The 16,227-nt window shown below is 44.0% G+C and overlaps 1 protein-coding gene across 5 annotated transcripts in view; it reads left to right on the forward strand.

Moving 5' to 3' along the window:
- Positions 1-575: 575 nt before the first annotated feature.
- The window catches only part of TMEM181 (transmembrane protein 181), a 31,678-nt gene continuing 16,026 nt past the window's right edge, over positions 576-16,227 (forward strand). Inside the window, exons 1-3 of one of the 5 annotated variants that reach the window (XM_031611532.2) lie at positions 576-768; positions 11,558-11,661; positions 15,564-15,619. In XM_031611532.2, coding sequence (XP_031467392.1) covers positions 638-768; positions 11,558-11,661; positions 15,564-15,619 — 291 coding nt within the window. In that variant the 5' untranslated portion in view covers positions 576-637. Of the gene's footprint in view, positions 769-5,298; positions 5,734-5,917; positions 6,032-6,343; positions 6,715-11,251; positions 11,375-11,557; positions 11,662-15,563; positions 15,620-16,227 lie in introns of those variants that run through there. The other 4 variants (XM_090135684.1, XM_031611518.2, XM_090135685.1 and 1 more) reach the window with 4 other exon arrangements.

Genomic DNA, 16,227 nt, shown 5'->3' on the forward strand with positions numbered 1-16,227 from the left:
TTGGGCAACCTGTTCCAGTGTCCTTGCATGGGAAGGACAGTAAAGCAGATTTTGAGACTTGTATCTATACTCTCTGGAAACAATAACAATGTATCAGTAGCAGGAAGCTTTCATTCTTAGTGTGCACACCACAGCTGACATGAATTCATGGAAAATATTAAGGTTGGAATTTTACTGAGGAAAGTTTAAAGTTTAACACAGGTGAAGGCAATGCAGCACTATTCCAAATGAAAAGGCATCAGTAGAAGCCACCCTGAAACTCCAAACAGCACAATTCCTAACATTGGGCCCTTTGCAGCCTTACGACCATGAAAAGTGGATTTAGCATAAAATTTCTTTTATGCATATAATGCTGCCGAAGGGTCAGGAAGGTAAAAGAGATTATGAATAATCAGGACGTTCATTGTAAACAGAAGCAGAATGTTTTTAAGAATAGAACGGTTTGCATACACATGCATGTGAGGCATTGAGCCTCCATTTATTTCGCAGGTTCGCTCAGCTGAGGCGGGGGTCTCCCCGCGCCCCTGGGCCGCGGCTGCCGCTGTCCGTGGTGCTGAACCGAGCGGAAGCCCCACCCCGAGGCGCAGCGCGGGGCGGGCCGTGCGGCGGCATGGCGGAGCGCGGCGCCTGAGGCGGCATGGAGGCGGATTTCGCCGCTTTCGGCAGCCCGCTGTGCGGCGAGCTCAAGCGCTTCTGCAAGCGGGTGAGGGAGACCTACCGGGAGATCAGGGAGGACCTCACCCCCTACAAGGATGACCGCTATTATCGGTAGGCGCGGCTCGGGATCGTGTCGCAGGGGTGGCTTCGCGGGGCTGGCAGCGGGGAACGCGGGGTGTCCCGGCTGGCGGGTCCGAGGGCTGCCAAAGGGGGAAAGGATCTGGGGTCGGTTTAAGGCACAAGGCCCGGCTGATGGCTGGCAGCTCCCTAGACGCCTCACAGCCAACCCAACACCCCCCTTCTGCCTCCAGCTCCATATCGCACAGGTGCCTGGTGCGGATATCCCTCTGCGCAGCTCTGCGCTAGGCCTATCCCCTGCCATATAGCTGGGTATAAAAAGGCCATGAAACGGCGCTGGGAGAGCTACGAAATTGGTTAGGATATAATTGTTATTGGCGGTGGTGGATTGGAAGGAATGGTGGATGTCCTGAATGGAACTGTACACTGCTTCTGCACCTGTCTGCTGTGCCCATAATAGCTAGAGGGTATTCATGTTCAGGGATTGCACAAAGATAGGAAAGTAATGAAAGGTAATGGCCTCAAGTTGTGCCAAGGGGTGTTCAGGTATTCAGATATTAGGAAAAAAAAATTTCTCAGAAATAGTGGCAGTGCATTAGAACAGACTGCCCAGGGAGGCAGGCACCCACCATCCCTGGGGATGTTTGAGAAACTGTAGATGTGGCACTTAAGGACATGGCTAGTGGGCATGGTGGGGATGGGCTGATGGTTGGACTAGATGATCTTAGTGGTCTTTTCCAATATTAATGATTCTGTGACTCCAAATGTGTTTGAGGACAGAGCTATAAATTAAATGAATTTTTGGCTCAGAGAAATGATCTGAAAAAGTTGAATGAAAATTAGAAGAAACAAATGCCAGGAACTACACAGACAATAATATTCACAAATACAGGTTGGGGAATGAAGAGTTACGTAATGTTTTTGTTAAAAAAAAGGGTATGGGAATGATGATGCTGTACAAGACAAGTGCATAACAAAAAAGACATGGATGTGGTGGCTATTCCCTTCAGGCAAAAGGAAAGGCTAGGCAGTGAGATGCTCTCCTTTGAGCTCTACTTTACTATGAAGTTGAGCATTATTACTTCTGAGTATTTTTGCACAGTTCTCTTGCTTAGGTAATTGGATTTCAGTATGCTCTGCCTGCTTTCCCCATTGAAGGCTGTGGAACATCATAGTGAACCTGGCCTCCTGTTCTCAATAGCAAGGACTGCAGAGCATCATACAGGTTGCAAAAAGCACCTGACAGCTTGGCAGAGTTTAACACAGCCATGGTCTGTGCTGTCAGAACAGAGCTCATTGCACCTGGGCACAGTGTGTGGTACCATGGAAAGCAATGAGGTGTGATTAAGATCTACCTCTGTGCTTCTGGAGAGCAGTCGTGAGTATTGACTCTGGAATAGGTAAAGAAAGGAGGAATAATCTTTGGATTAAGAAATGAGAGATCCTGGGATATGCATGTACTTGGTTTTGTTTTCAGAAGAAACCCAAGCTCTCTGAAGTAAATTCTTGTTAACACTGTTATATGATTGCAAGTACATACGGAGGGACTTTTTGTGTTGAACAGAGAAGACACAACCCCACTGAATCAAATGGGCTTGTGGAGTTAGCATTAGATTGCCTTTCCTTCAGAGAGCATATCCCCACAAGATATCAGTTGAAGAACTTTTAGGATGGTAAATGGTGAAATTGAGTTATTTTCTGCTCTTGGGAAGGAGACAACTTTTCATGACAAAGATACCATGCTAGTATTTCTCTGCATTCCCAGGATCTTAACCTCACTGACTTAAACCAAATAAGTTTCTTGCCACTGTTACTGTATACCTGCTATTGCATGAATGCATGGATCGATGGATGCAGCAGTGCCATCTGCCTTTAGATTCTTGGTAAGATGGAAGACCTCTGGTCACTAGTTTTAGATACTACAGTGCATTCTTCTTACAGCCAACTCTTACTTGTGGGAAGGATAATTAAGAATTTCATCCTTTTCCTCTTTTTTATGCAATACTTTTGGTCAGGTTGCAAATGAGCATCAACTCAAGGATGCAATGGGGAGCCTTACCGCTCTGAAGACAGAAGACATTTTGGAAATTTGACAAAAGAATTGTGGTGTGGCCTTCAAAACAAAGAGTTGGCTAAAATAGTGGGATTACTAAAAGCAAATAATATACCACACCAATAAAGTGAAAAGACAGTAAAACCATATAAGAGCATGTTTTTTCCTCTCATGCACTGTATACATAAATGTGTGGCTATTGACCACTACCAGTCTTAACTCTCCTCCTCCTTGTTGAGAAGCCATTTGGCATTGACTGATAGTTTCCATTGCCTTTATGAAAATTGAGAGCTCAAGTCCATTAAGTGTTAGGGAAGGAGAGGGGCTTGAATTTGCAAGTAATCAATTTTTGCTAGGAAATATAAATAAATAAAACATTGACAGCTGCATTCTCATTTCTGAGTTCTGTAGGAACACTCTAGGGAGTGCCAACAAGGGAACAGGAATACTCAAGACTGAAAGGCTTTGGGGCAGAGGTGATACAGGAATGGAAGAATACCAAACTTTGAGCCCTTTGTGGCTGGCAGGGTAGTAGCTCTTCTTGACTCCACTTATGCGTTATGTTGATATGTGCTCATCTTCAGGGACTAGGGGTGACCTAGCTCAGAGGCAGCTAGTGAAGCTCTTATCCCAAGCAAATATGCTCTCGCTGCATGATGGCTGAGTCACTTCTGATTCAGCTCTGAGGCTGTCCCAGTCTAGTGACATCTTTTTGGTGATGATTTCCTTTAAGGCACTGTGTGTTTTTTTTAACATGTGGTTCAACAGCCATCTGTGAGCAGCCTGTCCCTTGGGAATAGGTGACAACTAAAGGTGAGAGGCTCATCAGCCATCTCAAGCTATGTCATCCTCACTCCTCAAAGCTGCAGAGCACTCATTCATACTATACGGATGAAGGGGAATCCATGTTAGTGAGTTTGTTCTGTTCAATAATCCATAAGTCTCCAAATTGTGCCTTTTGGTACACAACTCCATGAGCAAGTGCTGGATGACCCAGCACCTGAGAGAGGATGAGGAGAGCAGGTTTTAGCCATGTCTCAGCGTGCCAGTCAGTGCCATCTGTCTAGGTTAATAGTTCCCTCAAGACAATGTGGCACTTCGTGGTAAGCTTGTACAAAAGAAGTTTGCAGATTAATGCATGTGATACTAAATAACCTAACTGGTGACCCCAGAACAAGCTTGGATGGATGTAGTGCTCCTACGTAAGTCATTGGCATGCTGGGAGATGGTTGGTGCAGTAGATAATCTTAAAGAAGTCAGAAAAAGGGAAAAGTAACACATTATCCTATCAGCCCTTGATTTATTACAGCAGTTTCAGAGCCTGTTCTAACTTTTAGCCCTGAAAAATGGCTGCAAACAGGCTACTTCAGTGAGCACTTTGTTACCTGGTGCCTCCACTCCCACCAGTGGGTTCCTTCCTTCCCCACTGTGCCTGCTAGGCCATGGCAGGGCAGGAGGATCTGGTGGAGAGCTGGTAGCTAATGACTCTCTTCTCTGTGTTAAGCAATTTTAAGCAAAATACCGGTTTAAAAAATGAGCTTACTGCCAATTGTACTAAAGCACCTGTGCATTTTTCTCTTGAACATGTCATCAGTGAGGTATGCCAAGCTTACTGGAAGGTACAGCCTGGCAGTCAGCTGACATGTATTTCTGTGGGAGTTTCATAACTCTGTCCTCAGGCTAATGTTGCGGAGTTCAGCATGCTGGAAACATTTTGATAGGAAAGCAAGCAATTAAAGTGCCTTCCTGATAAACAGGAGAGAGCAGGAGGGTGGCTTAATCGAGATCTGACTTCAGAGCTGATTAACTGTAAGTAACAGCTTGATATTCATGAAAAAAGCAATGTCAGGTTAATGAATATATTCTGCTGGCCTATCAGCTTATACAGGGAAGCACCGTGCTGATGACGAGTTTAGCAATAATACTCCAAAATTAAGAGGATGACCTACAGGCTGCCCTGAATGGCTCCAGTGTGAAAGACACAGCTGGGCCTGGAATGTCTCAGCACAGCCAGTCTTTTTGTGGCTTATGGTGTGATCCCCCATGTTATAAGTTCTGACTGAGGTGACGGGTACTGGTGTCGCTGGCTGGATGCATTGCCAGGAGCCTTCTTTTAGGTTCACCGCAGCCACACGGGGGCGGACAGGGCTGGCAGCTCACCAATAACAATGTCAATTACCTCTAGGCTAGTCAAGTAAAATTATTGAGAGTGTATTATTGATGTTAAGTGCCTTTAAAAACGGGCTGCAGTGAAACCATCTGGCTGCCTAAGCGAGCTTTTAATGGAAGCACGGAGGAGATGTTTTTTAATCATATGTCGGTTGATTGATGTGATTATTTCTGGGGCCACACCGAGGCGGCTGGACCCTACATACGTGACACATGTCACAGCTGGAAGGTAGCTCTGAGTCTCATCCTGGGCTGGGCACCGGGTATCCCAGTGTACCTCTGGGGTCAGCCTCTTCTCGCAGGGAGCAGCAATAGGGTGAGAGGGAATGGCCTCAAGTTGCACCAGGGGAGGGTCAGGTTGGATGTTAGGAAAAAATTGTTCTCGGGAAGAGCAGTGAGGCAGTGGCACGGGCTGCCCAGGGAGGCGGTGCGGTCACCGTCCCTGGAGGTGCTCAAGAGCCGTGCGGATGTGGCGCTGAGGGGTGTGGTCAGTGGGCGTGGTGGTGATGAGTTGGCGGTTGGACTAGGTGAGCTTAGAGGTCTTTCCAACCGCAATGATTCCATGGTTCTAACTGCGGCACGGACTTTCAGAACCGACTGTTACAGCCTTCAAAACAGCACAAAATACAAATTGGCAGCATCCCCGGTTCACCAATTCTCATCATCTCCACCAGCGGCACTGACAGCAGTTGCCCAGCCTCGGGAGACTCAGCAGGAAGGCAGAATAAAACCCAGCTTCATCTCAGCAAAATGAAGTTACTCCTAAGGGGCGTGAGGTAACGGCCCGCTCCCAGGTTCCATCCCCAGCACCCGAACACGGCACGAGGTCCCCCCAACAGCGGAGCAGCTTCGTGCGCGGTGCCGCCCCGTCCCGTGTCCGCTGCCGCTCGCCGTAGCGCCGCCGCCCCCTCCGAGCGGCGTCGCCCTCCGTCCCCGTGGCGGCGCAGCGCGGCGGGGCGGGCGGGTGACGCAGGCGGAAGCCGCCGCGAGGTTTTGCCGGCGGTCCTGCCACGGCTGCGGCGCCGGCCGGCGGGGGTGGCGCCTGCACCGCGCATGCGGCGCCGGGATGGAGCCGTGAGTGGTGGTGACGGCGGGGGGCGGCCGGGGGGGGCGCGGGGCCGGGGGTCGCGGGAGCCTCCGGGCCGGGCGGGGTGCGCCGTGGGACTGCTCTGCCCCGCAGTTCGGCACTGACCGCTGCGAGCGACCGTACGACAGCCCCGGGGCGGCCCGGCCCGCGGCAGGGCTGAAGGACGCCTGGTCGGGACGGGGTCCTCAAGAAGAGTCGTCCGCTCAGCGGCGGGAACCCGAGTCGTTAAGGAAATAGATCAGTGGGGCTGGATTGATATTTGTGGCGATTTGACTTGATTTCTGCAAATCAGAAAACTCAGAGAAGCCACACGTGGAAAGTTTTCTTTCCATATGGGGAATAAAAATACCCCACGTCTCAGGTTGTATCGTGAAGGCAAGAGAAAAACCTGTTCCCCAGGTGTCCCTCTGCACCAGCAGAGCGATAACCCTGGCTGATCGCTCTGACGTCAGTGAGCAACACAGAAAGGACATAAAACAGCCACCAAACACAGGAGTTGTTTGGTGTAATCGTGCTCAGCTGTCATGTAACAGTACCACACAGAGCTGCTGCTGCATGAGGCTGTGTGTCTTGCATCCTTCCTTAGCTGTGACTGTGACATCATGCATCTGCAAGGAGGAATTCATGGTGTGCTGGTGGCCAGCAATGGCCTTTGAAAGGGGGAGATTGGGTATGTGCTGGTAGTCCCGGTGCTGTGGATGTGCATAGTGTATTCCTTACGTACTTGGTGAGACCACACTTTGAGTACCACTCACATCAGGAAAGACGTTGAGGCCCTGGAGTGTGTTCAGAGAAGGGCAGCGCATCTATGAGGGGTCTGGAGAACAAGTCTTATGGGGAGCAGCTGAGGGAGCTGGGATTGTTTAGTCTGGAAAAGAGGAAGCTTGTGAGAGACCTTATTGCTTTCTACAGCTGCCTGAAAGGAGGTTGTAGCGAGGTCGATGTCAGTTCTCCCACATAACAGCAATTGGATGAGAGGGAACGCTTCAAGTTGTGCCTGGAAGTGCTCAGGTTGGATTTTAGGAAAAATTCCTTCTCAGAAATAGTGGTGAGGCATTGGAACAGGTTGCTGAGGGATGTGATGGAGTCTTGAACACTGGAGGTGTTCAAGAACTGTGAGGATGCGGCACTGAGGGACATGGGTAGGGGGCATGATGGGGATGGGCTGATGCTTGGTCTTCATGATCTTAGTTGTCTTTTCCAATCTTAATGATTCTATATGGAGCACTTTAAATCAGAGTGGTTCCCGTGCTTTCATTTGGGAGAGTCTAAAAGGAGCATTTGGAGACAGAGCATTATAGGCTAAAAAAACATGTGTAAAAGTGAACTATTTATGGTTTTGATGTCAACTGCTTCTTAATCCCACTTGTGTCCCATCCTCCTCGTCTGGAAGTGATAATCTTAAGTGAGGAGCATTATAACTATTAAATGGTTTGTTTTTAGTGATGACATTGTAGTAGAGGCTGCACAGTGCAGGCAAGGGAAGTGATGTGATGTTGAGGAAATGAGAGAGAGCCTGAGGCAAACAATTGTGTAACACACTGACCAAAGTGTGGCTCAAAGAGCAAAATGTAACTCACCTTTATGTCTCTTATGTGAATGGCTACTGAAAGATTGCAGTTATTACAAGTATGCATTTCCATTGCTCACCTGTCGCAAGTTACATTGCTGTAGCTTAGTTTTTACTGACTACCATTTCAGATGTCTAATATATCTCTGCTGTATTGCTGTGCGTTCTGCTCTTTTGCAGTTAATTTTAATCTAATGTAGCTATAAAATATCACTTTCTATCCGAGTTAGCTTAAAAATCCAGGGTCATATCTACCAGACAAATCCTGACAAATCTGTGAACGTGGGATGTTTTTCCTTGAGCCTTATTAGACTGCCTTGGCTGGAGTGAGAAGGCTTCTTCCACTGATAAAGGGAAGCACAATTCTTTACTCCCTTGTACAAGTGCTTCCAGAGTGAGGCTTCTTTTTGAATCTTCCCTTAAGTGCTGTCCAAATGTCTCATTCTTTTTAGGCCTTTCAGATGTTGGTAGGAAATCATCAACTTGCATTTATCTGTGTTCATAAATTTTATATGATTTCTTTCCAAAAGGCAGATGTAAAACAGTGAGTGTGCAGGAGAGTTGTTTTATCTGCCTGTCCTGTCAGATGGTGATAGGCTGACATGGGACACCACAGAATGACAAGGAAATTCTGTGAGTGCAAGGAAGGGTGGGGAAAATTACAGCACTCTGTAGGAGCATAATAAATTGTTGTTGGCTGTCATGATAACTGCAGTTAATATTTGGCTGAGCTTTCTTGTTTGCTCTTAACAAAAAGTGTTGTGTGGTTATTGTGACTTAAAAACAGTGAGGTGTTTTCACACAGACTCTGAAAGTTCTCTGGCACAGCACTTGTATCACTTCAGCACTGATGGAAATGTTGGGGTATAAGCTGCTGGGTTCCAGTGTTGCTGGTTTTGTGAGTAAAAGCCTTGATGTTTAACTGTGTTTTGGCCAAAATCACCCTAGTTTAAGGTCTAGCTTCATAGCAAATGGCTTCTGAAGGGAGTGAGAATTATTCTTGTAAATCTGTAGAGAATTCACCAGGATGGACTTTGGTGCTGTGTCAATAGGCATTTCTGAAGGACTGCTGACAGTGTGGTCACACAACCGGTTTTATCTCCAAATTGTTACTACGTAGGATGGTTCTGCTGGCCAGCTGCATGCTGCTCAATTGTGGACTCGCAGGCCAGTTTAGGGAGCGAAGTTCAGTTATCCTACCTGAATCATGTAGGACTTTAATCCACAGATGCATGTCTTCCATCACATCCAACGTGGGCCAATATTTATCAGTGCGTTTCAAGTTACCTGAAACCCCATTGAAATGTTCTGTGGATCTGACTTCCTATTCTTGTTCCTCTTCTTATTTCGGTTTTGTTCCAGCCTTGACTCTCAGGTACTAATGTTTCTTGCTTTCCTCTGTCTTGCTGGTAGATATGACCTTCTCAGAAGATGTGTATGTGCGTATGATTTCTGTATGTATAGTTTGGTACATCCAGCTTGCTTGAAGTATGTATTTGGTTGTGATAAACAAGGAAATGAATAGCTTACCTTTTGTGTTTCACTGATTTTGTTTTTGGCTCTTACACTTCGTATTTTCAGACTTTTTAAAGGGTCAGAAATCAGTGGGTTTCTTTTAAAGAGATTAAATGCTTCTGTTATCCTACAGACTGGAGTACTCCTCCTTTCTCAAGGGCAATATGCTTTGTGGTTTACAATTTGTGATTGTTGATAACATGGCAATGCAAGTACCAGATACTGATAACTGTTGGTACAACAGCCTGAGATGGATGCGAGTTGAGTCTGAGGGGATCTACTTCTGCATACTCGGGTATGTGAGCAAATCCTGTGCATACTAGATGATCTTTGAGGTCCCTTCCAACTCAAGCCATTCTACAATTCTTCGATACTTTTCAGTATGTATCTCAGTCTCATTTTCCAAATCCCGCTCTCTTAAATGAGACTTCAGGAGTAGCAGTGTGAAAGACAAAGGGAGAAGACATAGCATATCTGGTTCTCTCTCCTTGTAAAGTGTCAGCACACCTGCTTTTCAGGTGTATGCAAACCCATTTTGACTGTTAGGTGTTGCACCATCCAGAGAAACTGGAATAAAGAATGAACCAATGTCTGGAACAGGTTTCCTCGAAAGCTTGCGAGCACGCCTGTGTTCTGGTGCAACACTAAGGGAAGGTGCTGATTGCTCATAACTGTACAGCTGTGAGTGCTGGCTGAGGGAACCCTGGTGACTTTCCCTTCAGGAGGTGAAGCTGCTTTACATGTTCCCATAATACACCTCCGAATGTCTACAAAAACTTGGAAAATTGGAAGCTCATCAACAGAGCCAAGAATGTGCATAGCAAGACAGAAGTGTTTCATGCACCAGGCTGTGGCTGTTAAGTATATTCCCAGATATAAGCTAAGATATGCATGATAGTTCCCTACATGTATATGTCACTCATCCCACTTCAGTTGTTCCCAACTCATGGAGTTAGTTTTCGTGTATGGAGCAGTCCTCAGTAGGTGCTCTTCCAGGGAGCATGGGCTATCCACTTAGGCTGTCAGATTCAATGTAGGCATACTGGCATTTTTAAAGCTATTTCCATGTAGCAGTCACTTTCTTGTTGAGATTTCTTGTTAAATCAAGAGAACACCCCACACGTGATGTTCTTGGCTAAACAAGGAGCACTGGATCATCTGTAGAACTGAAGGTACCACTGAAAAATTGTCAGTCAGATAATATGTCTTACTTATTAATACTTGCACAAGGGTAATAGCTTTTAAGTGCACAAAGACTGAGGTGTTTAGGCCTTGGTTTAGGAAAAATGGTGTAGTTATATCTCTGCAAAAGTTGTGCAGACAAGTCTTGGTTTGGAACACCTCTATGAACTGGGATTTTTGAAAGTCAACTTAAAACTGCATTTGTCTGCAAGGCCTCTGAGTGATGGTCTCTGCAGCTGAGATCTGATCTGTTCTTATTTGTGATTGTGACAATTTCATGTGCAACACACCTGTTTTCCTTGGACAGTCACCTGTTGAGACCTTTTAAACTGATCTGGGTTATTGCTCAGTGCAAGTGGTCACAAAAGTTACCCTGTGTTTGCTGACACTATCCAGAGTCCTGTAAAGCCACTTTGTGCAAACTTTTAACATTTACAGTCCCTTGCTTGGATTCCTCATTACTGCTTTGTTCTTTCTTTGTTTCCACGTCATCATTAAACAGATATTTTGATATTTCAAACTCTACCACTAATTTAAAAAAAAATGTCATTTATTCTGTAATATCTAATTCTTTAAGAAAATTTAGATTGTTATTATATGCTTTTACTAGTTCAAAGTGAATTATTTGCTTTAGTATAAAAAAAAACATGCAAAATTTGTTTGTTTTGGGATATGGGTGTATGTACCCATTTTTGGGGTCTGATAATCCTTAGTAGTTTTCTTTGCTCTATAAAGTAGCATTAGTTTGTATTCTTTTCTTAGTATTGCATGTTACCACAAAGATTGGTTTAATATTTTTTGTGGAGGAATGAATAGTGAAGGGGGTTGTATGGTAACTGTTGAGTCACAGCCTGAACCACTGATGGAGCACCTGGGGAAAGGACCCGCTCAGCCCTGGGAGCACAGGTGAAGGCAATTCAGCTGTGTGACTGGAAAGGGTGGAGCCTGGCTGCACCTCTCTCAGACCTCATTTAAGGGCTGACTGCCACTGGGGAAGGATCTTCTTATGGAGATCCTTCCTTAGTGAAGCTTTCCCCTGCAAACCTAGAATCTTCTGATATGGGTGAGCAATCTTCTTCCTTTCCTGAATGGTACCTTTCTATCATGCTGGTCTTTCTGTTATCACTCCTTTGTTGTAATACCTTTTCCACTGTATTGATCTGTCCTATAGGTACAGGGGTGGTTTTTCTTTGTAATTTAGGAATATGATTGACAGCTAATTCTGTGCTTTCTTTTGTTTCTGTAGGCTGGCACCGATGCGATTATATACGCTGTCCAAACGACATTTTGTCCTGGTCTTTGTAGTATTCTTTGTCTGTTTTGGTTTGACAGTCTTCATAGGAATAGCAGGTAAGGATGTTGCCTTTTTAAAACATTCCCTTTTTGTATTCTTTGTCTTAGTGTGCCGATAGTTACAGATGTAGGTGAAAGCTAATGAGCATACTGCCCCTGAGACATCTGAGGAAATATTACTTCTTATAGAGGAGGAACATTTTTTCTCTCATGTTTTTTTTACAGGGATGCTACCATGCTACAACATTTAACAGCTCCCCACATGACATCTTATTTCTGTATTGACTGGCATGATCTGTGCTGCTCACTGACAACCCTCTTGACCTATCTCTATCTCTACCCCATCCTTCACTTCCTTTTAGAATGAAGAGGCCTGCAGAGGTGTTTGGCTCATCCAGTCCTGCCTGACTTGGGCTTTTTGTGTGTATCCATACCTTATAGGAAGCACTTTATTCGTGGTAGCATTAAAAATTTACCTACGGAACAAGTCTTTCCTGTTGCTTTGACTTACTGTAGAGGCCAAAGGTTCAAACAGAATGTATTTCAGTTCTTGAAGATAAATCAGTGTTTTTCCTCTGACTTGCCTAAGGATGCTGAAGGGCATTATTTTGTGACTAAAATACTAGACAAATACTTTCACATTTTATATGAATGACAAAATAGAAAACTGGAACTAGGTCAGTTGCAAGAATTGCTTAAAATTCTTTTACCTGAGAATGGGTGAGCAGCCATTTGTGCTCTTTGAGAATTTGATTCTTAATTAAGAGTGAGTCCTAAAATAGAGCTGTAGTTCTCTTGCATTACATCTGCCTGCATGCTCATCTAGTGCTGTGGGTGCCTTTGTTCCAGGGCTGCTGTAAGCAACGCTCCAACATCTGCACTGTGCCAGGCTTCTAGGACTTGTCTGTGGTTACCTTCAGGAGTTGGCAAAGCTGGAAAGTTGTTTTCCTTGTGAGACTGGTTTGTTGGATGGCTTTGTTGACGAAGCTTGGACGCAGTTGATTATTATAACTTAATTATTTTTAAAAGAAAGTTGTTTACCTTGGGAGGAGAGCCACGGAATGAACACTTACGCTGTGGTGATTTTTAATGGCTTTGGCTGCCAGCTTCATACTTCCTGTGAACAGAAGGAAGGGCACGAACAATAGGGCATTCACTCATCAAAGGGTGCAGTCTGAGCTACACTCGCCAAACCCACTAGGTAAATGAAAAGGTGGCAGATGCATCCAGCTTTATGTGTGACCTCTATACCATTCCCCATACTCAACAGTTCTGTTTTGGGAAGGTTAGCAGTCTTAACTACTCCTCTGAGTAAAGAAAACAGCTTTCTCTGAGGAGGCTGTGCTTTTCAGTTCTTGTAACCTAAGAGGTGGGGATTTGTTTTTTTGCAGGTTACGCTTGCTCACTTTCCCTTTTCCCAGTGTGTCTTTGTGATCTTTGTGGTGAGATGAGTGCAAGGACAGGATAAGGAGCAGAACTCATTTTCTGTACCTATGCAGTTTTCTTGTTCCTCATCTCAGAGTGGTTCTCTGCTTCCTAATGTGATTCTGTTAACTTAGTAAGAATAAGGGAAAGCAATAACAATGTAATTTAAGTACAGTTGTTGTTTTAGTCAATAGTAAGACCACAAGATGTTTCTGTTGGTTGCTTTAAAAAGCTTTAGTATATTGCTTGCTAGAAGCGCAGCAGTTACAGCAGTAGAACAGAGTTATTGTTTTGGTTGCAGTTCAGTTTTGAAAACTGGGATAATGATCTCTTTGCTCCAGCGTTTTTTTCATATCTTCTGGTTTACTTTTAAAAAAGAGCTCTTCAGAAAGTTCTGGTGTTTTTTCGTTAATACTTAACTACTGAAATGTGATGACTAATCAACTCTGAGCAGTTACAGAAAATCAATTATGCTTTTTGAGACAAAAATACTGGCCAAAAATGTACCAGGCAGTAGTTTGTATGTACTTGAGAACTGGGAAGTTCAGTAATTCTCAGCTGGCTTTGTAACACATAGCTGCTAGTGAAGTTGAATTGTAATATGAAGCTTAAAGTCTGTAAGATGGTTAATAATGTAGTTAGAGTGGTTATAGAAGCCCAGGCAATACTACATGTTTATCTTAACCGTCGTGTCAGCTAACATAAAATTCTTGCCCAGAATGAGCTCATGAATGAGCTCACTCATTTATAAACCCTTCTTTTCTGTTGCTTCTCTGTCGTAATTTTGAATTCCATTCTTTGTAGAAAAACTGTCTTTATTGTATAGTTTTTAATACTAATATTATGTCTGGAACAGCATGTTTTAAGGATTGGTAACTTGTGTTAAATTGCCATACCAAACAGGAGAGAAACTTGGATAGGGAAGGCTAACTGGGACTGGAACCAGAGACCCAGGCAGACATAGAAGCTCTGTTTATGTCCCTAGATGCTGTGCATCTCACTGTTTCTTCACGCCCCAGTATATACTTGCAGACCTTTTCCTACTATTCCCTGTGATTTTTCTTATTCTGTGTATGTACAAATGCATGTGTGAGTATCATTCCCGTTTCTCCAAGTCCTCTGTGTTCTTGCGTATCTAAGAAAATGAAGGAAAAACCTTATTGCAATCTATGACCTAATCAGAGGATAAAGAACATGGGGCTAGACTCTCCTTGTCACGACGCTTATGAGAAGAGAGGCAACAGATGCAAGCTGGAATGCAGGACATTGCAGTTAGATATTAAGAACTATTCCTTTAAAATTTTTTTAATCATAAGAATGGTTACAAATTGCCCAGGGGTGTTCTAGGAGTCTCTGTGCTTAGAGGTTTTCAGGACTTATCTATGTGTGATCCTGATCTAATTTCACCATTTTGGAGGAGAGGGTTGAACTCGACAGCTGCTGGAGTTTATTTTTCTAAAATAAATAAAGGTTTTGTAGTTTCCCCACTTACTGCATACTAATGTAGAGGGGAGAGGATGTGAGTGGACAGATGTAGTTAATCAGTACACATTCAGTGTGTGAGTCTTTATCTGGAGAAATTGGAGGAGTGATTGCCCTAGGAGCAGGAATGTGGGAGAGAGCTGGATATCTCCCACTACAGGTGAACTTGAAACTGTTGATGGAATGGATTGTGTGTTTTAGGAGAACTTGTTTGTAGAACTTCCGTGCAATTACATTTATTGTGATGGTATGCATAATATATCACAGCTCCCCATTTTTATAGAAAAGAAGGGTTCCAATCTGGCTGGTCTGAATACTGTTTCTAAACAGACTTGTGAGTTGCCTCGCTTGAGCAGCCCAATACGATCAAGATCCTGCACGAGCTACAAAGTACTGTCACTAATTATGCAGTCAAATACGCTACATGTACATAAAAAGGCATTATCATCACTCAGTCAGATGCAATGTAATGTATTTGTCCAGCTGTGCAATGCAATATAGTCGTTATCTTCCAAGTAAATTGGGTAATGGTAGCAGTTTGGCCATAAAAACTGGAGAGATAAGTGCAGTTAAAAAAGCTGTTTTTTCAGATGCTTTTGCAGCCCTTGATTGGGCTTCAAGGTGCTGTAACAGCAGTGCCTCTGTTGCTCGCTTGGCTTTTATCTGCAGCCAGCTACTTTCATGACTGCAACGCGTAGGGAGGGAAGCACAGAACATAGAGCACGTAGCTTGAGGGAAAATATACCGTGTCTTTGTTGTAATTTGGAGTATGCATGTAGAACTTCTGACATAAAGTTCTTGATTAATAATTTATACCTTACTTATGATCAGGAAGATTAAGGCAGAATCTGCTGGGGGCAGGGAGGGAACGTTTTGGCCAAGTTTTATTAATGATATTGGGAAGCCTAAGTGACTTACCCTTCAGTTAGAACATCTGCCAGATGGGGTGCTAGTTACCTGCTTAGCGAGGAGGTATTTTGTACAACATTTTGAAATCCTGTATTTACACTGATCCTTCAATATTGTTCTCTTCCTTCTTGTTTATTATGTAGGTCCTAATGTAATTGAAACTTCTGTAGCAAGAACTGACCTAAATAACAGCATAAAGGTAAGGGTTGATAAATAGTGCTGGATTATCCAAATATTTTATTTGGTCTTCATAATGTCAAATACACCCTTTCTCCAGTCCCATCATTTTAAGTAGTTAGTTTTCTACTAGGAAACTTCTTGGCCACTTGATGCTTTCCAATTTGAAACAGAACATTTTGCTTTTATTACTACTGTGTGACCCAGCACCAATTTTTAGTCTCCTGCAAGTAGGTAAGGTAGAGAGTTCTGTGATGGGTGGTGTTTCTTCACAGTAATTCTTGATGAAGTAACACTCAGTGCTGATAGGATTCCCTGGTGAACTCATGCTTGGAGATTCTTGTGAGGGTCCAGGATCAGAAACTGAGAACAGGAAACAGAAAAACAATGTTCTGACAAATAACAATAATTCTCCTTTGATTTTTTTTTTTCTTTTTTCCTTTTTCTCAGTTGGGAAGGAACGTCTGTTTTCCTTCTTAATTGTCCATTGTCAAGTGGCTATGACAGTGCATTCTGTCCTCTTATCATGAACCTTTACTGTCTTGAAGAATTCCATATTAAGCTTCCACATTCTCATTTTCAGTTTCTCTATTTCTGTCCAGTTCTTTGCTGTTAAATAACTAAAATTTT

This window comes from Phasianus colchicus, chromosome 2 (genome assembly GCF_987193195.1).
Source record: "Phasianus colchicus chromosome 2, bPhaCol1.hap1.1, whole genome shotgun sequence".
NCBI lineage: Eukaryota > Metazoa > Chordata > Aves > Galliformes > Phasianidae > Phasianus > Phasianus colchicus.